Source organism: Mesoplodon densirostris, chromosome 2 (genome assembly GCF_025265405.1).
Source record: "Mesoplodon densirostris isolate mMesDen1 chromosome 2, mMesDen1 primary haplotype, whole genome shotgun sequence".
Classification (NCBI taxonomy): Eukaryota; Metazoa; Chordata; class Mammalia; order Artiodactyla; family Ziphiidae; genus Mesoplodon; species Mesoplodon densirostris.
The window spans coordinates 167,615,285-167,635,864 of NC_082662.1; the positions used below are offsets into that span (position 1 = coordinate 167,615,285).

The 20,580-nt window shown below is 43.1% G+C and overlaps 1 protein-coding gene across 1 annotated transcript in view; it reads left to right on the forward strand.

The window, feature by feature from the left end:
* The first annotated feature begins 2,511 nt into the window (after positions 1–2,511).
* ILDR2 (immunoglobulin like domain containing receptor 2) overlaps positions 2,512–20,580 on the forward strand; it is a 51,949-nt gene continuing 33,880 nt past the window's right edge. Inside the window, exons 1-4 of the mRNA XM_060078741.1 lie at positions 2,512–2,586; positions 4,959–5,070; positions 14,350–14,685; positions 15,556–15,675. Of these exons, the coding sequence (XP_059934724.1) occupies positions 2,512–2,586; positions 4,959–5,070; positions 14,350–14,685; positions 15,556–15,675 (643 nt within the window). The remainder of the gene's footprint in view (positions 2,587–4,958; positions 5,071–14,349; positions 14,686–15,555; positions 15,676–20,580) is intronic.

Consider the following 20,580-nt stretch of genomic DNA (forward strand, 5'->3'; position numbering starts at 1 on the left):
TCGAGATATGAGATTGTTCTTTCCGGTGTGCATTTCTCCTTCCATACAACGGTTCTTCCTCGGTCTTATCTTGAGTTTGTAATGCTGTGAGTCCTGGGAAAAGCCTGGTTGGGAAAAAAAAAAATGAAAGCTCGGAGGAAACTGATTAAGAGAACTGGTTTTCTGGGGGTTGGAAGTAAAGGAGTGTCTTCTTAATTCCTTCCCTAGAGAAGCCGGGAGCCCCAGGGGCATTCTTCAGTAGCTCCCAGGTGTGCAGGGGAGCGGGGATGAGGAAGGACATGGGGATGGAGGCTTGATTGGTTGTGGAGTTGAGGGCCCCACTCGCATTTGGTACCATTTGGGGAGTGGTCCCATAGAAGAGAAGAGCCTTCCTCCGCCCATAAACAGGTGGGAACACCCTCTAATAAAGATAATTTGCAGGGATATTCAGAATGTAGGGCCTTGCCTTAGCATTAGAGTCACCTCCTCTAGCTGAGACCTCCCTGTTTCCCCCTCCCTTTTGGTGAACTTTCTCCCCACCCTCCTGGGGTCTGGAACGGCTCTGGTTCCCAGCACGTGTTCCCACAGGATGATCTGTGAGGTTGAGAGATAGGTGGCCAGGCTGAATGGGCAGCCCTGAGAGATTCACAGAGCAGCCCTGCCTGGGGTGGAGGTGGAGGGGTTAGGAAGGCTTGGGTAGTCTGGACTGGGTCTGAGGCAACGATTCAAAGCAAGGTGGAACCAAGGGATGGAGGAGAGGAACAAGGGAGCAGAGAAGTGGTGAAGACAAGATGGGGTAGTGAAAGGCAGGAGAGAAAATGGAAAATAGCACCAAGAACAAAGTTGTGTCCCCTCTGGGAGCACTGAAGACTGGGAAAAATCAAGTCAGTAGGAAAAGAGGAACAAGATAAAAATATCTAAGGCAAGTGATTGAAAGAGGGTAAAATACATTTAAGAAGAAAGACAAAACCACTGTCCCTTAGCTTCAGAAGAAGATTATAGATTGCCTCAGTTTTTTTTTTTTTTTCTATTGCTAATGAAGGGTCCCTAACACTGGCTCTTGCCCGCTGCGGGGTTTAGGTTTGGGGAGGGGTCCCTCAGCAGAGTTAGCCTCTTCTCTTGGCTGCTGTGAGTTCATTCCTCCCACATTATTCAAATATGAATCATCTCTAATTTCAGGGATTGCCTGATCCATGCCTCCCCACTCCCCTGGCTTCTCAGTGCCTTCCACTTCCACCCTCACTGATTCTGAATGTCCTTAATTTGCCTCTACTTCTCAGTTATCATATTTGAGGGGAACTTTGGCCTGGAACCTTTATCACCGCCTCCCTGAAGTCAGCTAGGCATCTGGGGAGGGGTCCCCAAGTCAGAGGTGCTCTTCCAGACACCCTGGGGAATACCCAAAAAGAACTCTCTAGGGATTTGCAGGGCATGGGGCAGAAGGGGAACATATAGCCCTTGCTAGATGGCTGACAGCTTTTCATGAAATGGTCCCTGGGACCATCTAATTCAGTCCTCTCAGTTTATACAGATGGAGGCCCAGAGAGGCTATGTGCACACATCAAGTTTGTGTTGGAGCCAGCGCTAGACCCAGTCCTCCCAAACCCCGGGCCAGTCCTGTTTGCACTCTCCTGAGCTCCCTCTCTGAGCTTTGTGGGGTGTGTGGGGGGGGGGTTGTTTTTGTCTTGAGGGGAGGTGCTGCTTCATCTGGTCTGTGCCTTCTCCCATCCGCACCTGGAGAGGTTGCTCCTGCCTGGAAGCAGGCAACAGGTTAGTTATCAGGGCCATCCCAGCTGTCAGAGAGCTGGGACTTCCAGGCTCTGCAAGTAAGCCTGGCTCCAGAGATCCCACTGGCATCCCCTGGTCCCAGTCCCCCCCCCCCCCCACCGCATCCCACTGTGGACAAGCCTCAGCCTCAGCAAAGTGAAGCAGCTAACAATGGCGGCTGGGGAGAGGGAGGGAGGGAAGACAGAGGAGCAGTCAAGGATGAGATGGATTCAGACTCATTGTTCACAGAGCAACCAGGAGACAGAAAGGTAAGACATTTTAGTCCAGCCCAATCAATGAATTCTGTCTTGAGGGGGTGGTGGAAGGGGAGGGAGAAAGGAAAGGACACATTAAAAATGAGTCAGAGAGCCAGGGAAAAAAACCACATTCATTCTCCCTCTCCCTCCCTTTCTCTCTCTTCTCTCTTTATCTCTTCCTCTCCTCCCCTTCCCCCCCACCCCCCCTAGTTTCTCTCTTTTCATGCAGGCTGAGCAATTTCTAATCAACACTTCAGGCTTTTTTCCTCAGACTCTAGCAGCTCCTTCCTCGTCTTTCATTACCAAAATTCTGTATTTTTTTCTGCTGTATATTTAGCCTCATGATTTCTCATTGTCATTGTGATGCTGCTTCCTGTAATAAATTGTTTTGTTGTTGTCCTTGTCGTTTTGCACAAAACAAAATGCTTACCAGCTGCTATTTTAGCAACAGGTGCCATCTAGCAATAGACTTGAGGAGGGTTAACTCTGTCTTTGTTCTTGAATGTGGATGGCGTTTCAGCCCTTCCTGGCAGCAGAGGCTGCAAGAAACGCCAGAGCTGTGGCGACACTCTGGGAGCAGGCAGTTCGTTTTACTGGAGACTCTTTTGGGTCTCTCTGTGACGAAGAGTGCTTGTTCTATTAGCATTTCTTTTGGTACCCTTTTGGTTGTATTCATTCATTTTTTCATCCTTTCTCCAAGTCTGTACTAAATTCCTGTGGTTTCTAAGTATTATGATAGGTGCTGAGAATAAAGAGAGAAAAGACATAGTCCTTGCCCTCAAAGAGTTGTCAGTCTACTCAGTGACTCAAATGAGTTTTTAGGTGATTTTGATATGGAGGTAAGAGGTCCTATGATAGGAGCCATGAGAGCCGCACAGCGGCTACGAGAGCACGGATGAGGCATACGTGCCTGAAACCTGGGATGGGAGTGGAGCAGCTCGGAAACAAACTCCCAAAGAGGTGATGGCTGAGTTAATACATTTATTCATGCACAGTCAGCTGCTGAGTTACCGTCACATCCAGGCATTGTGTTGGGGTTAATAAGACAGCCCTGCCTTCAAGGAGCTTACAGTTTGACGGTGGAGACTCCAGTGGTGGAAGGGTACAGTTATGGAGTACCCCGTACAAAGGCCATGATAGAGATCTGCACTGACTGGTGTGGGTGCCTCATGGTGGCTTCTGACCCAGCCTGCAGCAGGCAGGGAGGTATCCAGACACAGTGGCTGGTTTGGTTTGCATTCAGGTAGATGCCTGGTGACCATGAGAGGATGGGCTTGAGTATGGAGGGTTAAAGTGTAATTAGCCCTGGAGAAGAAAGAGTTGCTTTTAGAGATTCCTGACACCTTAATTTCCATTATCTCCTTTCCGATCCTTTATACTTTTCAATTTTTCTCCCTCCTCTGTTCTACTTTCCTCCATGGAAGAGACCTTTTTCATACTGGAGCATCTTCTCTCAGCATCTTGTCACAGCCCTCTCCATGTCCCACCATGCTCAGCCTGGGTGCTTCTCTCTGAACTAGGAGAGGGGGGTTGTTTCAGTATCCCCATTACTCTTTAGATTTTAGACTCATGATTCTGCTAAATGTCTAGTTTATACAGATTTAGGTATTAGTTCTAGTAGTCCTAGTGCAACACTATGCTAGTACCATGCTGTGGTCTTAGTTCAAGTGCTTAGTACAGCGTTAGTAGTATTAGTACCAGGACTTAGTTAGTGGAAAGAACCCTGACCTGGGATTTGAGGATGGGGTTCCAGTCCCATCTTCTTCACAAAGTAACTGTATATCCATGGGATCTGGGTCTTATGATCAGTTTTTTTATTTTTGGCATGTAATTTTATTTTATTTTTTCATTGAGATATAATTGACATGTAACATTATATTAGTTTCAGGTGTACAACATGAGTCCATGTTTGTATATATTATGAAATGCTCACAACAATAAGTAGTTAAACATCCATCACCATTTATAGTTACAAACTTTTTTCCTGTGATAACTTTCAACATTTATTCTGTTAGCCACTTTCAAATATTCAACACAGTATTATTAACTATAGTCATCATGCTGTACATTATATCCTCAGGACTTATTTATTTTATAACTGGAAGCTTGTACACTTTGACCCCCTTCACCCACCCACCACCTCTGGCAACCACCAATCTGTTCTCTGTATCTATGAGCTCAGTTTTTTGTTTTTGTTTGTAAAGTTTACATGTATAAGTGAGATCATACAGTATTTGTCTTTCTGACTTATTTCACTTAACGTAATGACCTCAAGGTCCATCCATGTTGTCACAAATGGCAAGATTTTATTCTTTTTTATGGCTGAATAATAGTCCATTGTGTGTACATGTATATAAATATAAATTTTATATATATATACACACACACATATAAAAAATATACATGGCACCTTCTTTATCCATTCATGAAGCTATGGACACTTAGGTTGTTTCCATATCTTGGCTATTGTAAATAAAGCTGCAGTGAACATGGGGTTGCATGTATTATAATCTTTTGAATGAGGTCACGTCTTAGGTCACTTTCAGCTCTCAGATTCTATGGTTCTGAACTTTTCTCCATTTAATTTTGATGAGTTGGAAATCAAACTTACAAAGCAATAGATCCTTAGTGAGGAGCCATGGAGGGAGCCCCATTTGTCTTCAGCCTTTCCCTGACCACTAATGATTGGAATGAAAAATGGCAGCTGGGAAGGGAGAGCTCTTGTTAGCATTTTCAGAGGAACAAGTGGAGTAGCACTGAGTGCTTGGTGGACAGCATAGGGTCTACTCTGAACAATTAAATGTAGTCATACTGGGGACTGCTGAAGCAAGGAAAGTGCTTTGGGCCAGATGAGATGAATCGTACTCTAGCCAACATGGCCCTAGAACGTCCCTTCTAGTCTCATCTTTTTGTTCCCGGACACACTCACCTCTTCACCCCTTCCAACTATTTTAGCTCTTATATCAACTTACTGCCAATCAGGAATATAAAGAAGGGTATGATCTGATTGTTGCTCTTGCTTATTTAGATACTGTAATGCTTTCTTTTCTATGTGTTAAATGGCTTTCATGGACATTATCCCTTTTGATCCTTCTAAGTAAGTAAGGCTGATATTACCTACCTATACATAAAAGGGAGTAAATGACTGGTCTAAGTCTATGGTATCTTATTGATTATAATAAGAAATAGTGTCACTGACTTACATATGACTTGATTGTTTCAAATGCCTGAATCCAAGAGAAACATTATTTTCTGGTTAAGGTGGGTAAAACTGGGACTCCTGATTTAAAGGAACATACATGGTGTCTATTATGGGGCATTGGGGAGTGAGGCTCAGAGTTCATAGAACTCAGGGAAATATGACAGGGAGAAGTGATAAAGAATAGCATTTAGTATTTCTAATTAAATCCTAAAATCTACAGGAAAAGAGTGAATGAGGAGTGCTCTAGTGATGAGGCACAGGAGAGCAGTAGATGTGACCCTGTGACAGCAGAGACTGCTGGCATGTCAGAGCCCCTCTGGGACTAGGGGCTGGTACTGTGCATCCAGGAGCTCCACAGGATGTGACTGTGGCATATGTAGGCTTAAAATCTTGGTCTTCAAGACAGCTTTTGGCTTCCTGAGGATGAAAGAAGGCATTTTGGATAACCAGAATTCTTTATGGGCCAAGAAACAAGGAAGAACTCAGAAGAAGAACATGCTGCTTCCCTGTTCTCCTACAGCAGCTAGAGCCCTGCAGGAAGTGGTTCTCTAAAATAGGAGTAGAACCTTCACATTCACCTGGGATCCTGTATCGTCGCTCCTCCTTTGCCCTTGGCGTATCAGGGGGCTGCTGGGGGAGAGGGATGAGGCTCAAACTGACCTGGATTTGAATACTAACCTAATAGTTTACCTTATTTTCTTTAGCTTTAAAGTGGAGAAGCTAACTTATAGGGTTGTTGTGATAATTAAAATGAAATTATGTACAACTCCTAGCACAATATTTGGCAAATAGTAAGCTCTCAATACTTATGAACCCCAAATAGGAATATTAGTCAGCATTTTGATGCAGCAACAAGCAACTCCATAATCTCAACAGCTCACAACACCAAACATTTAGTCGCTCATGTTATATGAGAGCTGCAGTCAGTTGCAGGTCAACTGTAGCCAATTGGTGGACTTGGCTCAGTTCCAAATGTCTTCTTATTCCAAGGCCCAGGATGAAGGAGCAGCCACTATCTAGGCATGCTGTTCTCATGGTGGAGGACTCAAGGTGGGTAGGGGGAGGGCACAGAGCCAAACCACACAAATGCCTTTTAAGCTTCTGCTTGGACAAGTCTTATGGCACATATACTCACATTCCATTGGCCAAAGCATGTCACATGGCCAAGCCTCTAGTCATTGGAGTAGTAAGTGTACTCTACCTACAGGGAACAATCTAAGAGTGAGGAGGGAAAACTAACTGGGAACAAATAATACAATCCATCAACTGCGTTAAATCATTCAACAAATGTATTGAGTACCTACTAGGTAGCAGACTTTTTAAAAGCCTGAAGGAGAGAGCTTGTTATTAATGGCAGAGAGATGACTAAATAGGAACTTCTGGGGCAAGGTGATGTGATTCTCTATGGTAATATGACTGTAATAAGAGCAAGAAGAAGCTTCTACAGGAAGTGATAGCTGAGGAAGTCCGGAAAGATAAGTAGGAGTTACTAGAGAAAGAGTGGGACGGAGGGAAGGGAAATTTACAGAGGAAACAGCATGTGCAAAAGCCAACAATCAAAAGAGGACATGATGTTTTTCAAAAAGTACAAATATTTAGGGCCTCCCTGGTGGCGCAAGTGGTTGAGAGTCCGCCTGCCGATGCAGGGGATACGGGTTCGTGCCCCGGTCTGGGAGGATCCCATATGCCGCGGAGCGGCTGGGCCCGTGAGCCATGGCCGCTGAGCCTGCGCGTCCGGAGCCTGCGCGTCCGGAGCCTGTGCTCCGCAACGGGGGAGGCCACAACAGTGAGAGGCCCGCATGCCGCAAAAAAAAAAAAAAAAAAGTACAAATATTTTAGTATGGCTGGAGAATTTAGTGGTGCAGGAGGAATGGAAGAGAGTGGCTCCATCTGAAATGAACCCTTGTGCTTCTGAATGCCTAGAGGGAGTCTTTAAAAGGGTGAGAGTAAAGGAGTGCTGTGATCAGATGTGCATTTTAGAAATATCATTTGCACCTCAGTGTGAAGGGTAGATTAGACATAGGCAGACTTGCAGCAAAAACCAGCTAGAAGACCCTTGCAGAAAGAGAAGCAAGATATGATGAGATCCTGAAATCTTGTGGTGTGGTGGAGATGAGAGAAGTGGACAGAGTGACCAGAGATGGAGGAAGTAGTCCATAGTCCTGGGTTGGTTGGATGTGGAGGCTGAAAGACAGGAGTGTCAAAGATGCCTCCAGGTACCTGGCTTGGGTCTGCTGGGGATGCCATTTGTGGACATGAACTAATATAGGAGGAGAAACGTTTAAGGGAGGGAGAGACAGGTTCAGTTTTTTTCATTAGGTTAGTTAGAGTATAGCCTAAGATGCTATAACAAAAAGACCCTAAAGTACAGTAACTCATACAAAACTGGTTTTTTTCTCTCTCTCCTGTAACAGTAGAGATCTAGTGGGACTGAGTCTACCATTCCCCACATTTGGCTCCCAAGACTGCTCCAGTGATAGTTACTCTTCAGCAAGTAGAAGCAAGGAAAGCAGAGGGTCAGGGCAAGTAGTTTATTTTTAGAGAGGTGACATGGAAATTACACACATCACTTCTCCTCGCATACCTATATCCTGAATCTAGTCCCACGGCCACAATTAGCTGTAAGGGAGGCTAGGAAATGTAGTATGTAGCTGGCTTGGCTGGCCAGATTAAAACCTGGGAAGTTCTGTTACTAAAAGAAGGGGGCAGTTAGCATCTCCATCTATAGAATGATGAGTTTGGGGTGCTTGTATAACATCCAGATGGAGAATGAAGTTATATATTTGGGTCTGGAGCTTGGGTGAGAGATCTAAACTGGAAATGCAGGTAACAAGTTGATAAAAGTGGCGAAGAGCTTTCATACAGGAGCTTTCTCTGTCCAAATGGCTGATCCATCCTAGAAGTCTGACCCACCTGAATGCATCAGGACAGCTTCCAAAGTACCTCGGCCCTGCAGGGTAGAGACTGACCTCTTTTAGTACTGCTTTAGTCGTACTGGAACAGCATGTGGGCCAGCTAGACATTACCCATGAGCTCATTTCAGATCTCTGGAAGACGAGGCAATCAGACAGAAAGGAGATATGCTTCTTGCTTTCATCTGCGCAGTGGTGGCAGAGAATGGGAAAGCATGGCTCCATGGGACACACAGAACATATGCTTAATGAACGGCAAGCTCTGTGTGCACAAGCACTAGAGTTATTGGCAGCAAATAATAACTAGGCCATGAGCAATGCCCACCTGGGTGAGGGCAGCACCAGTGTTTACTTTAACCCCATGGAAAGGGGGGAGATACTGATGCCTTTTAGGAGTCTTGGGGAGAAAACATGCAAGAATGCTGTCATATTTTTTATTATCTCAAAATAGTACATCTGGTCACCCTAACCCTAAAATGGATCAAGCCATTAGGTACTATGGTAGCAAACAAGAGAAACTGATTCTGTCCAATTTAAGCAGGAAAGAAACTTATTGAAAGGAAATTGAGTAACTTACAGGACTAATAGGCAAGCTGGAGAACTAGGCTTAGAAAATAGCCAAACAGCAAGGAAATGTCTACTCTTCTTGGTAAAGGCTTTTTTATTTTATTATTTAACCCAACTATATCAAGAAGATGAATGGTTTCTACTTCTGGGGGAAAAAAGGTTCAAGCTGTGTTTTGTCTTTAAAAATTGAGCCTGTGGGTCATCATTTCTCAAAATGGTTTGCTTCCCATGCTGACATTGCTACTAAGGGATGGACACGCCATGGACCAAACCTAGTGGAGATGCTCGGACACTCCTTATTCATCTCTTACACTTAGAACACCTGCCCATTAATTGTTCCTAAAACAATGTCCTAGGAAATTGGGACAGTATGTTAAAAATGTGAGGACAAAAAGATGAATTTCTTAAAGATCTAGCTTAAAGGCAGGAAAAGGAAGATGTGTATTGTCATACTGAATGAAGAAAAAACTTAGGAGTCTGAAAGCCAAGATATGCTGGTGAATGGGCAATTCTGAGGTCAAATCCCACTTCTGGGAGTTCAAGAGTTAAGGGATGGGTGAGCTTGATACAAAATTTCTAAAGATGCCTGTCTGTGGTGATGATAATTTTCCATGATCTTTAGCAGCAATCTTTGTTTCTCTAAAATGGGGCTGTGCTTATAGATCTGCCTCTCAAAGATGCTGGCAGGAATAGCTTACAACTAGTGGGAAAAAGGAACTTGCTTTGAAAAAAATGAAAGTACTAAAATAAGAACGGCATTTCTGTAGATACTGCTTTTGTTATCCTTGCAGGAACACAATTCGTCATGTATAGAATCCTTTTCTTTACATGAGAATTGGGGCAGGAACTTATTTTGCCACATGCAGTGAGGCATTGTCTGCACTTGGAGCTGATCCTCCCTGGCCTGGTGACTTGGTACCCCTGGTGACTAGCTGAGATGGGAGCTGATGCTCTGAGCTGTCACTCATCACTCTACTTTTAGGCAGCTTTCCTAGTTATTGACCAGAATCCATTCTCTGCACTGAGGACCACCTGCTAAGAAAGGCCCTTCAGATTCACTTGTTCATTTGTTCATTCCACATATTCATTCCCTAAAATAGCGCTTGCTGTATACTGAGGATACAGAATCAACCAATCCTGGTCCTTGCCCTCAGGGACCTTAGAGTTAGAAACCAAGTTTATGTTGAATTTCTCAAGCTCAGAGACTGGTCTTTTAAATCTATGTTCCCAGAATGTAACATTGTATTCTAAAACATGTTTTTGAATGAATTTGTATTAGATAGCCAAGGGCAGTTCCAGGCATTCAAAGATATTCTTATTAGCCTGTATAGACTCCAGCATAAGAAGTACTAGGTTTTTGGCATCTGACAGGTGGTAACATAGAAAAACAAAAAAAAATCTATAAGAGGTGGCACCCAAGTTCAGGATACTAACCTAGCCCCAGGGCAGATCTATTGGGAATCGGAGTCAGAGGGAGGGTGTTCCCAGGCCAAATCTCAGTGTCCCTGGGGAACTGTCAATGTTGGTCCTCATCCAAATTAGCTACTATCTCTGAAGGGCCTGATCTGGGGTAGGAGTGGGTGTCCCATGAGAGGTAGTTTCTGAAGTTGGGTGGATAGCAAGATTATAGTTTCAGTTATGGATCAGTCGTGTGTGAGGATATAGGAAACAAAACCTAATCCTCAGGAGAAGGGCTTATATTAGGGCCCAGGCAAGCAGACTGGAACTCAGGGCAAGGCTTTTGTACCAGTGGATTGCAAATCAGGTGGAAACACAGTCTCACATAAACACGGGCTGAGGGAAAGACATGTGGCTCAGTGGGTGTAGGAACCCCTGCCCTCGCCCAGAACCCAGGGTTAGGGCCAGAAGAGCAATTCTAGACCTTACCCTCCAGTGGGAATGGGGTTCCTAATAGGTTTGGCCTGGGCAGGCTTGGGACCTGGGTGGCATTCATCCTACATTTTGATGCTTCTAGAGCTAACGCAGGGATTGGCATCTTCAGCTTTCTCTCTAACTCTTCACGTTTATGGTCCTCAAAGATCCAATAAACTGACATTTCCTCGAAATTCCTAGATCTGTCCTCCCTAGCTATCCAGATCTATCCTTAGCTTAGACTCCCAAGGTTTCCATTATACCTGCATATGTATTTATCTCTGTGTATGTGTACACACACTCAGGGTACCCTCTGTTTCCAGCTTCCAGGAGCAGCAACAGCTACATTTATTGAGTGCTTACTGTATACCAGTGTTATCCTAAGTGCTTAGAGTAAAATCTTTGTGTGTGTGTGTGTGTGTGTGTGGTACGTGGGCCTCTCACTGTTGTGGCCTCTCCCATTGCGGGGCACAGGCTCTGGACGCGCAGGCTCAGTGGCCATGGCTCACGGGCCCAGCCGCTCTGCGGCATGTGGGATCTTCCCGGACCGGGGCACGAACCCGTGTCCCCTGCATCGGCAGGCGGACTCCCAACCACTGCGCCACCAGGGAAGCCCAGGATAAAATCTTATTTAACCCTCAAACAGCTCCATAAGATAGTTACTATTATTCTGGTTTTACCAGTAAGGAAACTGAAACTCCTAAGACTTGAGTAATTTGCCTTATGTCATGCAGCTAGGAAGTGGTAGGGCTTGGATTCTAAATTAGGACTCACTCTAAAATCCATGCCTTTAATTATCATGCTGTAAAAAGGCAGATGTTTCTGAAAACGTATTCTTTATTCTTTGGAACATGAACTTATGTGTGTGTCATAGAAGCTGTGAATTGACTAACCTCTATTAATAATTAAGGGAGTGCAGAATTTTAAAAAATAATAATTAAGGGAGCTGAATGGCTTGGTCAAGTAGCTAATCCATTAACAGGGAACAGAGCTGAGGAGGAGGTTACTCTTAGTAATCATCTAATGAAGAAAACCCATACTTAACTCTCTCAAAAAAACCAAAAACAGCCCTCCCCACCCCCCAACACTTTTGTGCTTCACCTGCCTCCTTTGCTGGTTTCATTTATCTTGGAATGCTAAGGAAATGTGATTTCCCAAGAAGAGCCTGCATAGGTAGTAGAGAAGAAAGGTGGTTGGTCAACTACCAAGCCTTGTGCTGGGAACAACGCCTGTGATTGGTTATCCAGTCTCCACTACTGCTAACTGAAGACACTTCAACTCTCTGTCCCATTTTGTTACCTGGAAAACTGGAGTGTGAATAAGGTTTTGAAGAAGAATTACAAGGTTAAAAATGAATGCAATAGAATTTAAGGAGAAACTATTAAAAAAAAAAAGCCTTTTCCTCATCCTGGTGTGTGAGTTAGAAAGAGTGGAATCAGCCACACCAACATTTGGGGGTGGTGAAGGGACGCAGTGGAGCCTGGGAACTAGGGTTCTTTTCTAGGAATTATTTGCCCCTCAATGGGGCTGATCTACATAATTTGGCTGTAATCAAACCCATTAGTGGTGGACATTCATCGAGATTCAGGAGCCTTAGAATGGGAGGCGAGGCCAAAGGCAGGAAAGGTGAGGTAGGATTTGCATTTGAGATCTCCCCTCTACTGGTCATGGTCAAGGTTCTCTGTTATAGAGTTCACTCTCTGCGGGCGCCCAGAGAGAGAGAGAAGGTTTGTTAACAACTCTGTTGAGTAAGGAATATGAGGCTCATTTTACGGGTGGGTATTGCTTAAGAGGCTTCATTAAGGTCTCACCATTAGTACAATGGCCAGATGAGATTCAAAGCCCTATCTTTTGATGCCAGTGCTCTCTTCCTATACTATGCTGTTTATGAGTCAATTAACCAGTTTTCTCTGCAAAGTCCTAGAAATTCCCATGTTAATAGTCATTCATTTGCTCACCCATTCCTTCATTTATTCCATAGTAGCTATCGAGCACTTAGGTTCGAAACACTAAATCTCAAATATTCTGTTGCATTCTCTTCCCAATTCCATAGAATGCAGAATCCTTTTCTTCCTAACAGTAATTAGAACCTAGTTTTCACAGTGCTTTCATGGAAGGGAGACACTGGTCTGGAACTCAGAAGTAGGTACAAATATGGTATCTTGCCCTTGTTAAGAGAGCTTCTATAAAGACAGGTTCATGAATAAGTGCATGTTTGAGCTGTGAGAGTGAGTTTGCTTTGTGGGATGTCATTGGGACCATGGGCAATAGTGAAGAACAGTAGGCTTCCCCTGGAAACTAGCCCTTTCTTGTATGTCTCAAGTCCACCTGCAACTCTAGGGTGAAACTCTTTGCCTCAAGCTACCTGAAGCTGGCTTGGCAGCCTCCTGGATTCAACTCTGAACCTCTTTATCATGCCTTTCTATTCATATTCCTTTTTTCTGCCTCTCATTATTATTCTACTTCTGCTTCTAACCTCAGATCAAGCTAGAAACTCTTAACTCTCCCATTCACCTGAAGAAGTTATGTTCTCTTTGCCTGGAATTTCTAGATCTTACCATTAAGTTCATAGAAGCCCTTTGCCTCTCAAACACTCCCCTGGGCTTTCATTCACTGAAATTTCCCTCTCTTGCTTGGACACCAAGCCTCAAACTGATCTTTTAAAACACTTAAACTTCTCATCTGCTTTTTAGTCTCCCCCCACCCTGTTTTGCATTACCCTTCAAAGCTTTTGAACTTAGTCTACTGCTTTTGATCCAAAATTCTCCATTCCTCTCAAAGCCTTCTTTTCCCCTTAATCTCTGTCTCATTTGCTTGCTTGCCAGCTGGAAGGGAAGTCACTTCCTCCTAAAGTCATATGTCCTGGCTTCACTGTCCTCATTTATCAAATAGCTGTTGAGTATCTATGGGTTTCACCCAGGACAGCAAGATAAGACACATTCCTTACCTGACCCGACAAGTCTGATGGAGGCATGAAAATAAGTACAAACTTATTACAAAATTATTATAGTAAATGTCTAGAGAATGCTGGGGATACTGATGGCACAAAGGAGGAAGTGACAAATGGATCGACTGGTCACAGAAGACTTGACAAGAAGCCTTTGAATTGGTTTTGAAAGATGGAAAAGAGTTTCTCAGGAAGAGAAGTGAGGAAAAAGCATTCCATAAACAAGAAATAGCACATGCCAAGATCTAGAGGTGTGATATACCACGTCCCACTTGGGGGAACCATTAGTTTGGTATCATCGGAGGTTGGTGCTCAAATGGAGGTGCTGCAAGACGTGAGGCAGAGGAGAAATAGTTGATGGGGCACCTTAAGTGCCTTGCCGAGAACTTTGGGTTTTATCCTGAAGGCCATGGAGGATGAGTGAAGGGTTTTAAGAAGGAGAGCCATTAACAGTCAGATTTAGAAAGATAACCTGAACTTATAGCAAGGAGAATGGACTGCCTGTGGGCAACTGCCAGCAGGGAGACCAGACGAGAGATTATTGCAAAATTATAAGCAAGAAATGAGGAGAGCGTACACACAAGCAATGGTAGTGGGGTTAAAGAAGGGGAAGGAAATATTAAAGATGTTAAGAGGTCAAGTTGACATGACTTTGTGACCAGTTGGATACTGGGAGTGAAGGCAGGTTTCTGGACAAGGCAACCAGGTAGATATTGATGCTATTCATTGTGATGGAGAAAACAAGGGGAGAGACAGGTTAGGGAGGTCAGGTGGAAAGGCACACCTATGATACGTGAGGTGAGGTCCAGGATACTGATACCATTCGGACATGTTCATTCTATTTTGCAGCCGTAGCTGGAGGCCTTCAGGTCACAGTGCCCGACAAGAAGAAGGTGGCCATGCTCTTCCAGCCCACTGTGCTTCGCTGCCACTTCTCCACGTCTTCCCATCAGCCTGCAGTCGTGCAGTGGAAATTCAAGTCCTACTGCCAGGATCGCATGGGGGAATCCTTGGGCATGTCCTCTCCCCGGGCCCAATCTCTCAGCAAAAGAAACCTGGAATGGGACCCCTACTTGGATTGTTTGGACAGTAGGAGGACTGTTCGAGTGGTAGCTTCCAAACAGGGCTCGACCGTGACCCTGGGAGATTTCTACAGGGGCAGAGAGATCACAATTGTTCATGGTAATAATGTCTCTGGTTTGAATCTAGGAGAGATTGGTTCCATTCTTCCCAGATACAAGAGAATGTCAGCCTTGCACCCTTTCAGTCCCTCAAGACTTTGATTTTATGGGGGATGGGAGTATCAAGAAACCTAGCAAATTGCTTTAATGGGATGGCATGGAGAGGAAGGATGGAGGGTTGTAATATCAAGAGAAGACAGAGATGAGCTTTGGAAATAGTCTTTCATGAGCCTGACCTCCAGTCTGAGGGATTTATTATCAGAACTGAATTGAAATGGGTTCTAGTGAAAGCTTTCTCAGTCAAATACCTCGCACCTTGACACCAGCCTTTATTGCCCTTTCCTTAACTCAGAAAGCAGACTTCCCTAAGAAGTTCCTCTGCTGGGAGAAGGGATGTATGTGTACAAGTTGCAGAACCAGGTAGATGCCATGGCCCAAGCCTCAGGTAGTTTTACAACAGTTCCACCTTTTTTTCCTGCTCCCTAAAGCTTTGGGCAAGGAAAAGTTCCAAATTTTGAAGAACTCCTGTGAACCCAGCTCATTTCCAGGAGTCCAGGTTAATTTTGGAATTTACTTGGCTTTCAAGGGCCTCTGCAGGCCTGGTTGAAAGCAGTCTTCTATTCCAGAAACCAGACTGGAACTAGACCAGTTTCTGGGGGTGCTCTAATTCTCTCCCCTTAGGGATGCTAGCTTTTCTTATTGTTTCGTTGTTTGTTTTAAATAAAGCCAACATCTCGTCAAACACCATCCAGGGAAAGAAATAGAACACTACAGACACCCAGAAGGGCTGCCCCCCCCCGCCCCCCCGTTGTTTAGTGTTTTCCTTCAGAGGACAGAGTTTAGGACCCGGTCCTTCTCTTTGTGATAACAGATGCAGACCTTCAAATTGGAAAACTCATGTGGGGAGACAGTGGACTCTATTACTGTATCATCACCACCCCTGATGACCTGGAGGGCAAGAATGAGGACTCGGTGGAACTGCTGGTGTTGGGTAAGTGACAACCCTCAGTAACATTTTCATCTTAGACTGCTTGCACTGTTCCCTCTTCTCGCTTCTCCTCCCTGCTTGTGTCAGCAGGTTGCATGCACAGGCTTTACCTTTGGTGCACAGACAAACCAGTTTTAGAAATATGTTCTTTATGAGCAGTAGTTGTATTTATTATATTTTGTTCCTTGGTGTCTATGGCCCACTTTTTACCATTTTCCTGAATGTTTCTTCTGCTTTCTTAGTTTTTTCCCCTCCTTTCCACTTGCACCTTTAACCCTGATTTCTCTCTGCTCTTATTCTTTACATATGCTAATGATTGAGGAAAATGCCAGAGGCCTTTGAAGCAGGGTAGAGACAGCTGAGAGATAAGAATTCGCTGGTGTGCTAGGATCTCCTGAGACAAAGGAATCTTTTCCCATTCAATTATCTCCACTTAAGACAATCCTAAGGAAAGATGGCTGTAAACTTTTAATAATAAAAGGTGCTCAGTGAAAAGAGCTATGGGGGAGACGTAATAGTGTTTAATTGGAAGGCAAATTTCTTGAAACCTAAAAGTGTCCAAGTTATTCGCAAAGCAAATATAACCTAATCCTTATTAATATTAATTTCTTCATAAATGAAAACTCATTACTTTTGGCTACTTTTCTCTTTTGTGGACTGGAGGAATATCAGCGGGAGATGACCTCCTTGTATGAAACTGAAAATTGAGCACGTATTTCGTGCTCTATAAATGTTGGCTGGACAAGAAAATTAGAATAAAACATACAGAAATTAAGAAAAGAAACAACATTAATTGTAGCATAAAAGGTAAATCCTTGAAGTCATTTTACATTTTTTTGTAGCTTCCAAGAAACCAGGTCTTAACAATTTGGGGGGAATATTTAAGGTGCTTTCTTTTAGAAGCAAATGAGGTTGAAGGTTAATTTTTACCCTCTGTGGGAAACTCAGTGCCCCAGGAGAAAATGGAATTTGCTTAAGATTTTTAGTTTTACTCTATCATGACTTTGGCAAATCAACTGTACTGCTTGCCTTAATTTTATAGTTTACAAAATGGATTAAGGTAATAATTATTTATTAATGATTAACCCTTTAATTAATAATAATTAGCCCTTTTTAGACAGTTAAATTAATTTCAAATACATGTTTACTCAAATACATGAGTCCAGTATATGAAGCTTAACTGCTGTGATCTGTAAAAGAATGGGAAATATGACATATATTCAAAAGGAAATAAAAATGTAAAAGGTTTATATTGACATTGTAAAAGACTACAGGGCAACCAGATTCAGGATCTGTTGTGACTCTGTAGGGAATAAAAAGATAAATTTCTGCCTAATAACACAACTCTAATGGCTAAGTTTGAAGGAACAAGTGGCTCACTGAGCCTGCAATTAGCTAATTGTGAACACAGTTATTTGGCCAGTGCAACCATTTGCAGCAAAGTAATTGCCTGTGCAGGAAAAGGAGGCCAGGTAAAAGCCACTTTAAATAATTTGGTCCCAGATCTGCAAATGTGGGGAAATAAATAGAGTGAAAGCCTTGTCATCTGAGGATGTGCTGAAGTGTATGAAGGGCATTGCTCTGGATCAAAACATACAAAGCACCTTGGGCAAAGGTGCTATCCTCAGGACCACAAGGTGGGCGGAGGGAAGACTCAGATGACAATGGTCAACAGTGATGGAAGAAAAGATAGGAACAGAAATCAGTGTTACCCTAAAAAGAACCATAAAGGGAAAGTGGGGATGCTGCAAATCAGCTCATCACAGTAGAAGCAGCATATCTGTGAGATAAACAGATACATACTAGGGGTCTTGGGGAGGAGAAACATGTAATTCTGCTATATTCCATATTAATTAGAAATTTATTATTCTAAATAATTAGAAATGTTCAAAGCATGGTAAATTTGCCATGCTAGTTGTGTTCGTTAATTAAAGGGGTTAGTTTGAAATCTATGAGGATTTTCTGGGTGCAGGAAGTACTGTATTTACCAAATGCAACATTCTGAGTCTTCTTGGTCTTGACACCCCTTTATGGAATTTTTCAAAGTACTGTCACAGTTTCAAAAATGCTAATTATTTGGTGGTTTTATCCTGCAGGCCCATTTGTTAGGTATGCTTTCTATGTGAGACTGGGAGAGCAACCTGATTTCTGAAGTCATCCTCAAGGAGATTAAGACCTCAGTGGGAAGATAACTGAGTCCACAGTTTGCTAATTACAACCTCCATAAGCCAATGAACTTAATATGAGGAATGGTAGGAGGAATTGGCAGGATTTGGTCTAGTGAAAGAGGACTTGGGAAAGGGAGCATGGGAAGTGTCTCCAGACATCTGAAGTGAAATTGTATAGAAGAGAGATTGGAAACCTACTCTGTCTGTGTGGTTAGGTAAAACTCGAACCAGGAGCGGAAGTTACAAAGGGAGCGAGTCCATCTCAGGATAAAGAAAGAACTGTTAACAATCAGAGAGACATCTAAAGATACAATCAGTGTTCTTAGGAGTAGTAATTTCTGTATCCTTAAGAAGGTGGAAGATTTTTTATGAGTTATTATATCAGGCATTTATGTATAGGAAAGGGTGTTCAACTCAGTTATTTTTGAGTTTTCTTTCAATTTTAAAATTCTTGGTTTAAAAAGTAGATGAATGTGAATGATGTGACTACCTTGATAAATGAGAAAATGACCTCCCAGTAATTCAGTCCTCATGACAGAGATAAAAGAGTTACAGGTTGGTTACAAGAACATACAGGGTGGTGCTCACTCACAGGAAGCCAGCAGGAATGAACTGTGGTCTTTTGCAGAAGGTCAGGGTTAAAAGGACTAATTCCACAAGAAGGAGAATAAACTTTTGATGAAGGCTTGAAGGAGCTGAAACTTGAGCTCTTCCTCAAGGATGATCAGGACATGGGGAGTAGAAAGCTGGTTGGAATTTCAAATGACCAATTAGTAAGGAAAGCTCGTTCAAGGGATAAATCAGAGGCAAAGTTAGGAAGAATTTTGTTTTCTCATTATACTCACAAAGGTAAAGATGAGAAAGTTGATGGAGCAAGATCATGAAGTGTCTTATGTGTCAGACTAAGAAGTTTGCACGTCATCTGAAGACTTTGGGGAACCAGTAAAGAAACCATAACAGAGGAATGAAATTAGATCTCAGGGTCAAAACAATAATTAGCAGCAGGGTGGACAGTGCATTAGAGAGGAGTGCTAGAACAGAGGGATGGGTTATGGGGAGGTGCAGCAGCACGGGTGAAAGGGTATGAGATTCTGAAGCAGAGTAATGAGAACAAACAACACAGAAACATTTCTAAGATGGAAGTGTTGGATCTTGGTGACTAATGCATTAAAAAAAAATGAGAGAGAGGGATGAGTCAAAAGGACACCATGGTTTCTAGCTAGCTGGGTAGCCAACTGTTCCGTCAACCGGGAGAGAGGCCACAGTTTGGAAAGCAGGTTGGAGAGGCAGGAGAATGAATTTGGTTAAAAAAAAAAAAAAAGGTACAAATGAACTTATTTACAAAACAGAAATAGTCACAGATGCAGAAAACATGTGGAATATGAGAGGCCTGTGGGACACCAAGGTGGAGATGTCTTGCTGACAATTGGAAATATAGGTCTGGAACTCAGTGGAGAAACTAGGATTAGAGATAATAGATTTGAGAGTCATGAATGAGAGTCACAACCATGGAAGACTAGATGAGTTACCCAAGAAGATTATATAAAATGAAAAGGGTCAAGGACAGAACCTTATCAGTCTTATATTCTAGTTTGACTTCATGTGAGTGGCCACACGGGTACTGCATGTGTATTTGTCTTGATTTCCCCTATGACATCGGACGCTTCTCACTAGCACTGGAACGTGAGCTCTTCAGGGGCAAGAACCAGTTCTCATTCATCTTTCTATCTGCAATGCTTAGCAGAGTGTCTAGAATAAAGAAGCTTGAATGACTGTTTTTTTTAAATGATAAATGGGCAGAATCTGTAAGTAATATTTACTTTGTGCCTCTTAAATGTTAATCAGTGCTGAGTATATATTTGTTGACTTATGAAGTATTTATATAATAAATGTCTACAGTCTCAAGTGATATATAACATGGTTTAATCTCATCGGTCATGATTCTTTATCTGGGTATTTTAATTTTTACTAGTGACAGAACCATCCGGGACTATGGTTGAAAGCAACAGAAGTAGACTTTGGCTAACCTAAGCAGGAAAGGAATTCATTGGAAGGATATCAAAATTGAAAGAAAGGCTGGAAAATCAGTCTCCAAAAAGGATAATATATTAGGGTAACACTTACTAGCTTCTGTAAAAATAACCCCTAAATCTCAGTGACTTGCCACCACAGAAGTTCATTACGTCATCTTGTCATAGTCAGATGTGGGTTAGGAGGCTTTTACCTGGGGAGCTCCCTTCCAAGTATGGTGTAGGGGTCTAGGCTTCTCCATTGTTTTAGTTTGCTGTATTGGAGAACTTTGCTCCTGGCTGCACAGAAAGAAAAAGTAAGGAAGGTCATTCATGGGGGACTTTTTAAGGGTCAGGTCTGTCAGTGACATGGGTTACTTCTCCTGTTATTTTGTGTCCAGGAAGAAAGTAAAAATGTTTTGATGAACACAGCACCATTCCTGCCCCACCAGAGATGCTCCAGGGTCTATGTAGCAAGAATTAATAGACAATGTATTTAGGGCTCCATGGACATTAAAAAAATCAACTCATCTCTTTTTTTCTGATCTTACATTTTCTCACTCAAGAATCAGTCTCAGGAGAGAGAGTCCAGCTGGTCCAGTTGGGTAGGTGTCCACTGCTTAGCATTAGGAGATTAGAGGCTCTTGGTGGCTAGTCCATCAAGATACGGAGAAGAATTAATTCCCCAAAGTAAACCGGGGCACTGTTACAAAAAAAAGGGAGAATGGATG